At 41.3% G+C, this 13,792-nt stretch overlaps 1 protein-coding gene across 2 annotated transcripts in view; it reads right to left on the minus strand.

The window, feature by feature from the left end:
- cyth1a (cytohesin 1a) overlaps positions 1–13,792 on the minus strand; it is a 41,457-nt gene extending 27,665 nt beyond the window's left edge. Inside the window, exon 1 of one of the 2 annotated variants that reach the window (XM_040049307.1) lies at positions 13,768–13,792. In XM_040049307.1, coding sequence (XP_039905241.1) covers positions 13,768–13,786 — 19 coding nt within the window. In that variant the 5' untranslated portion in view covers positions 13,787–13,792. Of the gene's footprint in view, positions 1–7,018; positions 7,270–13,767 lie in introns of those variants that run through there. The other variant, XM_040049293.1, reaches the window with a different exon arrangement.

Here is a 13,792-nt window from a genome sequence, read left to right on the forward strand (position 1 = left end):
TGAGCTGTCCAGCTGCATTTTAAAAAGATTCTGAGCACCGACCCAGGAATCAGGACACAGCTACTAAGAAGACTACGGTAAAGTGCTACAGTCTGCACTGAATCTTCATTTAGGGGGGATCTCAACTTCATTCTGTGACCCATGAATGCTTCAGCTGTGTCACGCAAACTCAACAGCTGACAATGCAGCCTGTGTGTAGCGACCCCCGTGCACACAAAGTTTCAATTCATTGTTAGAAGTGCATCCATTCCCCCAAGCAATGCTGTAAATCTGTGCTCAAGGACCCAGAACAAGAGCACACAGGCAGCTGCCTGACCTTTAAATGAAAAGATTATGAGATGACATAGACACATGAAGATTACAGTTATCCACAGCTTCCTGAACGAGCTAAACGGATCAGCAGATAAATGGAGGATTTATGCAAACTTTAAATCAAGACCAAAAAAAGAATAAAGACTGTACTAAAAGGTGCAGCAGATTTTGAGTTTCAAAGGAAAAGAGAAATTCCTCAAATAGACAAAGGTCTGCTCGTCTTAGAATCTGTAGGACATTAGTTCTTTTTTTCAGTTTTAAAATTAAAATACCATTACCGCAAAACCTTTAACTATGACCTATAAAAGTCTCAACTATGAGGTCAGCCACAACCAAATGGGGAAACTAGGTTTACCTGTGTAACACAATATTATTTTCCAGTAAATGCAATAAGATTTATATGAATTGGTGTTGATGATATGACACATTTACTGAGGATATCTTTTTATTACAATTTTATTAATATATTATTTAGAGCATGTATGTATGAAGACCACAAGACAATATTAATTTGTCTTCATGTCAGTAAGTTTGTGTGAAGTTGTTGGCTTTGTCCAACAAACTGCATGGTGTCTGTAACAGTGCTGCTACAGCAAAGGTAAACATTTACTTTAACACTGCTTAATTATTTATAACTTCTAGATATCCCACGCATGCGTTATTGCCGCAGGCATAAGATTACATTTTATGCAGCATTTTGCAAGATGTACATGCAGGACACACCTCACAGGGCTTATTTGACACATTATATATAAATCAGGCTGTGTTGGATTTGTAGCAAAGCTTTTTCTGACGGCTTTCTGGTATCACCCTCTAAGGTGACTGTAGCTCTCTAGCCTCTGGGAATGTTCTGACCTCACACAAGTCTGGCTCGTATTGTGAAATAGCTGTTGTTCAGTCTTACGGTGCTATGTTAAGAATGTGGATTAAAGTGTGATTGCAAGTGCGAGTCTCAAAAAAGCTTGTGGTTTTAAAGGTGCCCTCAGCTGAGTGTAATGAACACATGATTGAATGTTTTGACTTCGATCATTAGCACTCATTACTGATGTGCAGGTCACTACCAGGTTTTTAGTATTCAGCGACTCCGTATAAAGTTTCGTAAGTAGTGATTTCAAAATATGAATCAGGGTTGCAGGATGTGAAAGAAAACGATTGTCAAGATAATTCCAACAGAGGGCGAATTTTATTTTATGTCTGACCGAGCTCCAAAACACTCCACTTCACAAAAACTACAATTTGCGACTCCCTGGAAGAGCCCCAAAACCAAAGTCCTAGTTTATAAGGCAGGCTTGCCATAAAAATATAGCCTCCTAATCCAAGAAACACTGATGCAATACGTTTTCAAACATCAAAAAAAGTCTTCAAAAACACAGAAGTTGGGCCTAAAATCGGTTGTGGGTGTGCCGGGGCTATTATAAGTGAAACCACAGAGTCAAAACAATATCCTGGCAGCTCCTGAACTAAAAATACATCTTTATTTTAGGCTTTAAATAGCCTGAATTAGATGGAAAATTGATGTGTGAGAGAAAATAATCCCCATCATTAAGACAAAAGGTACCAAGAGTGACTCCTGCTGATCATTTGTATTAATTACAGCTGCAGGAGGGGAGAAAGAAACCCCACACAGGAAAATTTTAGAGAAATTTATCTTTACTATCAAACAGCAATGATTTCAACCAAAAGCATTTCAAAATTAACTACACTGCGTCATATTGAAGTTGGGTCACTGTACAGAGTCATGTTGCTTTTTTCTAACTTACAAAACATGCAAACAGGAGGTTTATTGAGAAACAGGAGGTTAATATCCACAGACGAGCTCGAAACAAGGCATGAAAAATGGTTCTGCCACCACGACAATTACAAACCTGCACGGCAAATATTCTTTGGCATTAGACATGGCTCGAGTGATCTGCTGCTCGACGCATGAGTCACTGCACAAGTTGACTTTGAAACCACTGCTTTCCTTTTACAGGTGCAATCACAGGTAATGAGACCTTTGGTTCTATGCACTCTGTAATTTTCTGGGTTAGACGGATTTCAGGACTGAACGATTAATTACTGACATGAGTCATGTGCAAAAAAAAAAAAAAAAAAAATAGCAGAATACATCTAACTCTGGTGCTCTTTTTCTGATGTTTGCATGTCAGAAAGAACTCTGTGGGCGGCCAATCAATTTGCAATTAAAATACAGAACTCTACACAGCTTACAGCAGGACCCACCTACACGCAGTAATACTGCTGCCAGAAACTGTTTCAGGAGGAGCATGCAAAATTTCCAGAGCTTCTGATAAAACATGACAGTTGAGAACCTGTTTGCATAAGAAAACGTACTCATCTCATGCTAGTCGTGCAGCGTTCTGCACCGCACAAAGTTTTGACATTTACATGGTGACCCCAACAAGAGATAGCACACGGTGACAAAGCGACTGCTTATCTTTGCTGAAAAATTCATGAGTTTGACTAATAAGCACTCCAGAGAAATAACTAAATATACATTTTGCTCTTTATAAACAGGATTCTATCTGAGTCATAAAAACTAAAAGATCGAGGGCAGCAGGTGCATGCTGCTAAGCAGTTAGCGTTAAAGATGAAAACTGACGGTCATGTCAGATATAGCCAAAATAGCACAATTATGAACATCAATTCTTTACTGTCCTATCCGTTGCTTGTTCTTTCCTAGAGCATTTATCAAGACATAAAAAATATCTTGAGACATATCCTCCCATAACACCAAAAGGAACCCACTTAGTTAGGTTTTGTGAGTCTCTCTATGTTTTCATACACTCTTCCCTGAAGGAACTTCCTGTCAGACTTCTCACTGTCAAACTCATTCAGCATAAACACTCACAGGACACTTTATTGGGTACTCTGTGCAACCCATGCTTTTGCTTCCAGAAATGCCTTATTTCTTTTTCACACAGATTTAACAAACACTGGAAACACTCCTCACAGATATTAATCCATATAGATATGATAGCATCACGCGGTTGCTGCAAATTTGTCGGCTGAGAATATCCTGTCCACCACATCCTCCGGGTGCTCTATTAGACTGAGATCTGGTGACTGTGGATGCCATTTGAGTGCAGTGAACTGTACATGATGTGAATTTTGTGACATTGCGCGTTATCCTATTGGAAGCAGCCATCAGAAGGTGGGTACACTGTGGTCATAAAGGGATGGACATGGATGGACAGCATTACTTGTGTTTCTAGGCTGTGGTATTTAAAAGATGCTCAACTGGTACTAAGTCCTCCAACGCGTACCAAGAACATTTTGCACCATTACACTGCTGCCTGCCTGAAACAGGGCCTATATGCACCGAGTGGCTGCCATGTGATTGGCTGATTAGATATTTGTGTTAACAAACAGCTGAATAGGTGTACCTAATGAAGTGGCCGATGACAGCATTTATAGCTCTAGCTCAAAAAGAGCTCAACCTGTAGCGGTTCTGGATGTTGTTCATTGTACCTTTTTTTTCCCGTCAAAAAAACTATTGATTTTATCTGACTTGTGAAATATCTCATTATTTTAATAATCTATAATAAACTGATATAAGAGCTCTTAAAATAGATAACAGTACAGTGTAAGGCTCCCAAACCAAAAAAGACTGGTAACTGCTGCCATCACTACAGTCTCATATATAACAAGCTGATAGGGCAAATATTCTCAAACACACGCTGTTGCTGACGGCCTTGTTGTGCTTTCGCACAGATCAGTGTGTCCTCAGCTGTCCCTGGAGCCCACGAGAGTAATTTCCGCGTCAGAGAGCCTCGGCAAATCCGGGGCACACCTGGCTCTCTGCACAGATGGCTGACGGAGCTGTGCTGATATCACTCAGAGAAAATTTCTATCATGTCTTCTATAAACAACACAGTACTTGGGATCACTGTCATTCTGTGGGCTATGATGATTATTTAAGCATGCCGACTCACAGTGACTGTCACTGTGAGCGTTTGGTTAACAATAACAATTACATTGTGAAAGGTGCAAAACAGTGTGCGTGTGACTCAGTAATTTAGATGCAAAAGGGAACTGAAGAAAATAAATGATAAAATAAAAGTTTGTATTTACTTTGGAGTCTGATATTACTACATGAGAACAGACTAAGAAGGAAGTAATTTCTTTTTACTTCTTCAAAAGACAAGACCAGTTTAATTTCAATATACATTCTCCTCTTAAATAAAAGCATTAAGTATTATTAACATGTCTTATTAGAAAAATCTGATGTAAACAGTTATTGTGGGCAGAATACACTCATTAACCACTTTCTTAGATACACCTGTTAATGTAAATATCTAGTCAGCCAATCAACTCCTTGCATTTAGGCATGAAGTCATCGTCAAGACGACCTCCTGAAGTTCAAATTGAGCATCAGAATGGAGAAGAAAGGTTAATTATTTCAATTTTTTTAGATTATAGCTGGTTTTTCCTGCACAGCCATTTATCGAGTGGCAGTTCTCTGGGTCAAAATGCCTTGCTGATGTCAGAGGTCAGAGGAGAATGGACTGATTCAAGCCACAACAACAGAAGACCACACTAGGTGATATTCCTTTCAGTTAAAAAAAAAGAAAACTGAGGCTACAATTTGCATGGGCACCATGTTTGGAAAACAGAAGGCTGGAAAAATGTTGCTTGGCCTAATGAGTCTCCATTTTCACTGCAACCTTTGAATGGTGCGGTCAGGAGTTAGAGTAAACAACATGAAAACGTGGATCCATCCTGCCTTCTTTCAGGCAGGTAGTAGTAGCTCCATCAACCGGGGGTTTAATGGTCCGGGAAATATTTTCTTGGCACACTTTGGACCACTTGGTACCAACAAAGCATCATCTAAACACCATCTACCTGAGTGTTGTTGCTGCTGACTGTGTCCATCCCTTTATGACCGCAGTGTACCATTTGCTGATGGCGGCTTCGTGTCACAAAACTCAAATCATCTTAAACATGACATTGAGTTCACTGTATTCAAATGAACTTCACAATCACCAGATCTCATTCCAATACAGCACCTTTGGGATGCAGTGGAATGGCAGATGCGCATCATGGATGTGCAGCTGATAAATCTACATCAACTTTGTGATGCCGTGATTTCAATGTGGACCAAAACTCTGAGGAATGTTCCAAGCAACTTGTTGAACTGTGAAGGTAAAAGGAGCGTAACCCAGTACTAGAAAGGTTTAACTGACAATGTGACCAGTGAGTCAGTAGATAAATTATAGTTTCCGTCAAGCTGCACTTGTATAAACTGTTTTTAAAAGCTTTATATGTTGTGTGTGCAAGAGAGTAAAGCCACCAGATAAAAGTACACCATTTCCTACTGAGATGTCATAACAGTGACATGTGATGCAATTTGTACGCAAGTACAGAAATCAAATAATTCCACCACTTATTTCAGGAGTGGTTTACAGTAATAGCTTAGATGACACAACGTGAACTTGCCTAACAACAGTTGGATGAGCCACACATGAGTCATTCGTGATTCACCATTAAAAGCAGAAATACCAACACTAACAGTATCAGCCAATGTCATTACATCACAAGTGGCCCAAACTCTTAACGGTTGCCATCACAACACAAACTTCGTTTTATTGCCGTTTAATCAAAAAACGTGACACAAGGCAGGCAGTTGGCAGCTTTGGTAATACGCTGCCCACAAATTGCAGGGAAGGCTGAATGTACAAATGCAAGCCAGTGTTTTATCTAAGTGACTAGAAACACCCAACATGCCATTCAGTTCTGTTGGCTTGACAAAAAAAAAAAAAAAAAAAAATCAGCAAAAGTCTGCTGTCATCACATTTAGTACCAGAACAATCCAGATTACTTCCCCGTTGAATATCCAAATCGACAGGCAGAGCCCTGGTGCTGATGTGGATATTTTGAAATGACTGAGGCAGCAACGCTTCCACATGCTTCGCACAAAGTCAGCTGATTCACTGCCACCCAACAAAGCTTTTTAAGTCATGTCAACACGCAGTTTAAACACCCCCAATGGGAACCTGCACACCATCCTGCAGTGCAATGTCATCGCGGCGCTTAGCAACCAATCCAAAACAACAGACACGCACACATCAGCTCCATCGCTGTCCAGATGGTGAGTAGCAAACTTCTAAAGAAACCAACATCTTAATCTGTGTCTCTCTGTGTGTAATTAAACCGAGAAGCACAGAAAATTCATTTTACCCAGCTTTAGGAGGCGATCACCAGTAAGCACAACACTGCCAGTCCTCTTTGTTAAAGGACGGAAACACAAGTCTTTGGCAGAGCTGAGAAAGTCTGGCTCGCAAGCTGAGATTTCACATGTTGTCGGACAACATAAGGATTTTATGTACATGTGTGAAAAAGGAATGTGAAGTCATCAAGAAGGAGGCAGCCCTGCTGCAGATTCGATCAGCTGAGTAAGTAATAACATTAGCTCACGCTCTATTAGTGTGCGTGCACGCACAGGGCAGAGGTTTAAGCTGTGCTAAATGAGAGCCTCCCTGAGCCTCGAGAAGCTCCTTCTATTTCTGTCCGACTGTTTGTTTTCATCTCTGGTTTAGTCATGTGTTCGTGCCAGTGGTCACAGAAGCACACATGACCACGCTCACAGGTTGAAAACACATTCAAGAAACAAATGCTCGTGATAGTTTCAACACTGTAGGTTTATAGTAATGATGCCAAAAGCCAGCAAAATGAAAAATGATCTTCCTGAAAACAACTTTTACTTTACCTGGAGCTTCCTCGAGTGGCTTCACAGCAGGGCACAAGAAGGTCTGAAAACTGGACACACATAGTTCACCGACTGTCCCCATAGCTCCGGCGTGTTAATCTCCGTATCTGAGTGTATGTCTCAGACTGCAGCTGTGTATCGTCCTGAGTTCCTCCCTCCTTATGACTGTGATGTGAAAGAAAAGTTGTGAAGATCCCAGTCTCCCCAGTGCACCTGTCACTCCTTGCTCCCAGCTGTTCCCTCCATGGAAGGATTCCAACTGTAAGATCCTGCACTGTGTCACTTTGCTTCACCTAATCCCCACCCCCCCCCCACCCACCCCAAGTTGGATGACGCTCCTCGGCCAATGTCTTAAACTAACCTACTTTCTCTTCCCCTTTGTTGAGAATGTGCAACTTGCTATCGGATGCTAAAATCACTTCTGCTTTCTCCCCCGTTCCCCTTTTCCGTTGGTATCTGAGCCTCGCTCTTATCCTCCTCTGCTCCCTCTCTCTCCCTTTCTCTTTCTCTCCCACTAGCTACCTCACATACTAATTCTTGACAGGCTGCACACAAAATATATTAACGTATCTGTGACTGCTGCAGCAACCGCGTACGACTGGTTCAATCTGAAAAGTCGCTTGAAGAAGGGATGGAGTTCTGTTGTTTTCATGGAAATTATGGCAAAAATAAATAAATAGATGAAAGTCAGCAGTATGCTTTTTTTTTGTGCACTCCAGATTTTTATTTCCATTTCCACCCTCTGCTGCTTTTAGCTTTTAGTCACTCGTGGTTTTTTGGCTTGAAAAGCATTAAAAAAAAAAGAGGCAAGATTTCATTGTTGCTTGGCAACAGGATAGAAGAAATAACTAGCTCCTGGGCCAAACACTGTGAGCCATTTGTTTTGATTAGATTATTCTCAAACTCGGTGAGGGTTATTCGCAGTGACACGATCGCATTTTGGGGCTGTATAATGCACATGGGTTTCCAAACAACAACAACAGCAACAAAAATGTGCTCGTCAACGATCTGTTTCAGATTCTCGCTTCCTCTGAGTCTCGTGGAACAAAATGCAAACGATTAGCTTCCCTCTTGAACTCGTGTCACCTGCCACTCTGCATTACCCCACTTGTCAGTCACTCCTTAATTACTCCTTCTCTGCGAGTCATTCATTAATCCTTCAACTCCGCCCTCTCTGTCAATCATGTTTCCATTGAAAAGCAATATAGGGGTGACTCGATAAGGAATGCAATAAAGTAAGACGTGCTTCGTGGTTATGGAAATCATTATGATCTAACAAGCACTGCCTAGTTCATTATCTGAGGGCACAGTGCTTCAACTTGACTTCTGTATGAACTGCAAAGTCAGTTCTGGGTACTTTAAATGCTGCAGCTGCACATCACCTAGACAGAACAGCTCTGTCACCAGAGGAACGGCACACAGTGAAGTCAGCACAAATCTTCCGCCTCTTTTTTTTTTTTTTTTTTCCAAATGCATATTCCTCCCCCCTCGCTCGACAGCACAACACAAACACACTGAAAATGTTTAAATCTGTGTATTCCACTGAACTTTTATGGAGCTATTCTAGTCCACAGAGCAAACTTTAAATGCTCTAATGAAACTCATAAAAGCCAATTAGCCAAATCGACAACAGTTCATTTGAATTAATTATTTTTGCACTGCAGTTTATTATGGACTAATGAGGACATGAAGTGCAACACGCAATTAAGCTGCAAATGCAGTCATTCAAAGAGAGATCCCCAAGATGCCCAAACTGTCACAATTTAAATGCTAATACTGATTTGTTATATAACACACTTTAGATTGCTGTAGTCAAAAAAGCACATGTTAAGTCACTGATTGATTCCTCATGAACCCCAAATGGGAGAAAACATCTAATGACCCTCAAATATGTGAGTAAACTAAAAATCTACAGCAATGGATTGATTACAAAGTAAACTGCACTTTTTCTGCAATATGTAGGATGGCATCGCAAAAGAATTCCCTAAACAAATCAAAAGAGTTTAAATTACAGGGAGTGCAGAATTATTAGGCAAATGAGTATTTTGTCCACATCATCCTCTTCATGCATGTTGTCTTACTCCAAGCTGTATAGGCTGGAAAGCCTACTACCAATTAAGCATATTAGGTGATGTGCATCTCTGTAATGAGAAGGGGTGTGGTCTAATGACATCAACACCCTATATCAGGTGTGCATAATTATTAGGCAACGTCCTTTGCTTTGGCAAAATGGGTCAAAAGAAGGACTTGACAGGCTCAGAAAAGTCAAAAATAGTGAGATATCTTGCAGAGGGATGCAGCAGTCTCAAAATTGCAAAGCTTCTGAAGCGTGATCATCGAACAATCAAGCGTTTCATTCAAAATAGTCAACAGGGTCGCAAGAAGCGTGTGGAAAAACCAAGGCGCCAAATAACTGCCCATGAACTGAGAAAAGTCAAGCGTGCAGCTGCCAAGATGCCACTTGCCACCAGATTGGCCATATTTCAGAGCTGCAACATCACTGGAGTGCCCAAAAGCACAAGGTGTGCAATACTCAGAGACATGGCCAAGGTAAGAAAGGCTGAAAGACGACCACCACTGAACAAGACACACAAGCTGAAACATCAAGACTGGGCCAAGAAATATCTCAAGACTGGTTTTTCTAAGGTTTTATGGACTGATGAAATGAGAGTGAGTCTTGATGGGCCAGATGGATGGGCCCGTGGCTGGATTGGTAAAGGGCAGAGAGCTCCAGTCCGACTCAGACGCCAGCAAGGTGGAGGTGGAGTACTGGTTTGGGCTGGTATCATCAAAGATGAGCTTGTGGGACCTTTTCGGGTTGAGGATGAAGTCAAGCTCAACTCCCAGTCCTACTGCCAGTTTCTGGAAGACACCTTCTTCAAGCAGTGGTACAGGAAGAAGTCTGTATCCTTCAAGAAAAACATGATTTTCATGCAGGACAATGCTCCATCACACGCGTCCAAGTACTCCACAGCGTGGCTGGCAAGAAAGGGTATAAAAGAAGAAAAACTAATGACATGGCCTCCTTGTTCACCTGATCTGAACCCCATTGAGAACCTGTGGTCCATCATCAAATGTGAGATTTACAAGGAGGGAAAACAGTACACCTCTCTGAACAGTGTCTGGGAGGCTGTGGTTGCTGCTGCACACAATGTTGATGGTGAACAGATCAAAACACTGACAGAATCCATGGATGGCAGGCTTTTGAGTGTCCTTGCAAAGAAAGGTGGCTATATTGGTCGCCGATTTGTTTTTGTTTTGTTTTTGAATGTCAGAAATGTATATTTGTGAATGTGGAGATGTTATATTGGTTTCACTGGTAAAAATAAATAATTGAAATGGGTATATATTTGTTTTTTGTTAAGTTGCCTAATAATTATGCACAGTAATAGTCACCTGCACACACAGATATCCCCCCTAAAATAGCTAAAACTAAACAACTAAAACTACTTCCAAAAACATTCAGCTTTGATATTAATGAGTTTTTTGGGTTCATTGAGAACATGGTTGTTGTTCAATAATAAAATTATTCCTCAAAAATACAACTTGCCTAATAATTCTGCTCTCCCTGTATACAAATAATTTAATGCATCCACTCCTAAGTGATTAAACCACTAGGAGGCTAACGACTGTACTCTGTCACACCCGATCCAACCCCTACTTGTCTTATAGTGACGGTGCAAGAGTCTGGGTGTTGTCAAGGCTTAATTGCTAATTGTGTTCATCCAACAAAGTATGGATGCCACTTCTTGGCCTCATGCTCTCTGGGCTGTCATTTTTAGCTGAAGTGATTAAGTCAATCAAAATAATACCAAATAAAACCAGATCTGGTGTCAGTCTCCACTTTATGTTGTGCTATTGAGCCAGTTCGTAACAGCTGAAGCAGTTTGCTTTGATATGTAAGTCTTGCCATGTACAGCATGAAGGCCTTTTGCGTTTAACTGGCCCCAGATGAACCACTTCCTTGAGCATGGCATGCCATCATGTGGACACTGCATGCAACAACAACTCTTATTTTCACCTCCCCAAGCAGGCTACAAGTCTTCTGGAGTTAGCAGACCCAGATTTAATCTAACTATGAAATCTATGTGGGCTGAGTGCAACAGTCATGAGTAAAAATTACAATAAGAAAACCGATAACTTCCCCAGAAGATTACACGATTCTGATGTGAATCAGTCATCAGTAAACGAGTAGACAGCTACGGAGGTGAACGTGTTTTCTTTTTCGATAAAATCATTTCCCAGGTGGAAGATAAAATCTACAGGAAGCTTCCTGATCTGTGTTGGTGGAACTCCTACATGGCAGCCTAATGATAGCATCACCTCTGGTGACTAACAACTGGCTGAGTGGGGGCAGAGCCAGTGTCTCTGCTGATACAACCAGAGTGAATATGAAGGCTAGAGCTTCTACACCTGAACAGGCTGAATGAGCTTAACAATATCTCCACAATAGCAACACACAGCACTCGTTGCTCAGCTTTGAGCACTTCTCTTCATCTGCGTCTCTTTTTGATCGGTGCAAATTGAATCCCATTAAACAAACCATTAAATTCATTTTGCTTCTTATTTCTGGAGTTATATCTTACACGATCAAGAAAGTAGAACAGCTGTAGCATCTTTGGTGTGATTTTTATGTAACTACTTATTTCTTGTTATTAAGAACAAGTTGTGTCTGCATAAGCCCGCTGAGAGTTTGCTGCTTCCGTGACAGTGTCAGTATGCTTTGAACATGAGAGGAGCTTAGAGCTGGAGTAAACGTGTCACATGGCTGAAGAGTGACAGTTTAAGGGAAAAAAACTACAAAGAGAAAACAAGAAAAAATACACACACACGCAGCATTAAGACCAGCAGAAGCATCTCTATTTCTCAGACGAAATCACTCAGATAAAGAGGAGAGGTCAAACTGACAGAGAGAAAGATGACACCCATAACCACAGAAACCACATATACCTGTCACCCTAGAGCACCAGCGCACCACACCTATGAGCAGTTGCACTGTTTCCTTTGTGCGCATTTTATTATGCAAAGAGAAACCGAACTGCGCTGACAGGTGCAAGTAGATGGGAGGGGGTGCACACAAAAGAAAAAAACATTTTGACACCCTGCAGCTCAAAGCCTTTTAAGTAAGTCTTGAAACCCAGCCACGCCTCGTGAATCCCCAGGTATTTGATTTAGGGCGCCAGCACCTAGCAACATCACTGGAACACAGTTCAGAAACCTGTTTCGATGATAATCCTGCTGTAAATGTAAGAAGGCGGCTACGCGGGTGAAGCCACGACGCAATAAATTATACAAATTACATTAGAAATATAGCCAGCCTCCAGACGAATGTTGTGTTTTGTTATATAAGTCCAGACTAATAATAAACTGCAGTGGGGGGGAAAAAATTGTGCCAAAATAAAACGACATCTCCACTTTTACTTCCATCTGCTTCCCGTCTTCTTGCTCACAGAGGAGATGATATGCTTTGCACTTCTTCATTCAGATTCACAAGCTGTCGATTTGACTAAGAAGGTGTCGGGGACAGCGAGAGTGTTATCTGAATGCGCTGGGTGCTTCAGCGTGTCTCTTTTCTTATGCCTCACACTTCAGCAGATAATTACATAATCACCAACTGATTCTTTCAGCTCCTTTGCAAATAGGAAGTCGCTGACGGCATATCATTATCCTGTTCTGGGGCTGACAGGAAAACACCCTGCACGGGCTACCCAAAGTCACCACCTATGGACTCTTTATAGCAATTGCTCCTTTGTTAGGAGCTGTGATACTTCCATCAGACTAAAACTTCCCCTCATTTTTGGAAAAGAGATGAGAAGCATCATCCCCCTCCTTCTCCTGCTCCCTTCAGCAGAGCATCAGTAGAATTTTTTGCAATGAGGCCATTGCTGGAGGTTCTATTTTGAGATGCATTAAGCTCACTAAAAAAAAAAAAAAAAACTAAACTACTAAATAATTGAGACGAAGGCTCTATCATATTCTAAGCTGAGCCACCAGCTAGCTCATCCCGGTCTGACATCATCAGGGATGTCACCATACACTTGATGACATGATGCTGAATTTCCAGTAAATATGGCTCATATTTTTTTCAACACAAGTAGTTGTATAAGAAGGCATTCTGTAAAAAAAAAAAAAAAAAGAAAGAAAGAAAAGAAAAACTATGTCAGCCTCAAAATAGATCCCAGCCTGATATCCTATAAATAAATCAGTCCGGATCATGTAAACTCCCAAAAGAGCAGGAACTTTTCTGTTTCTCCCTGCTGTTGTTTTTGAGTGTAAAAATCCGATTTATTATTATTATTATTGTTTTCACAGCTGTCACCCTGCTGTCATAGCTGCAGTGAGATGCTAAATAATTAATTGCGTCGACCTTTTTATATGTGTGCATACCACAGAGACCACCTGTTTTAAAGCTGGCTTTAGATTGCATCCTTCTTCCTGTTCCTGTGTATGCGCTTAGACTACATAAACACGGGCAAGTGTAGGATGAAAACAACACGGCATACAGGCCTGCTGCGGACTAGGACTTACTTTGAAGTGTGACACGTTGTCATTTTTTAACAGTTTCACCAAACAGACAGGCAGTAGTGTGGACATAGCTCAGTGGGCTGCATTTTTTTTTTTTTTTAATCTCTTGGCACAGCAGGAACACGGACACGCTACGGCAGTGCTGAAAAGCATGCGCTCATGCAGTGTCAGGCTTTGGATCAAAGCGTCTGCTACATGCGTGAAACAGTGCGATGAGGACAAACCGTAATTCTCCCCCTCCATCCCGGT

The sequence above is a fragment of the Simochromis diagramma genome, unplaced genomic scaffold (genome assembly GCF_900408965.1).
Source record: "Simochromis diagramma unplaced genomic scaffold, fSimDia1.1 OVJJ01000321.1, whole genome shotgun sequence".
Taxonomy (NCBI): Eukaryota; Metazoa; Chordata; class Actinopteri; order Cichliformes; family Cichlidae; genus Simochromis; species Simochromis diagramma.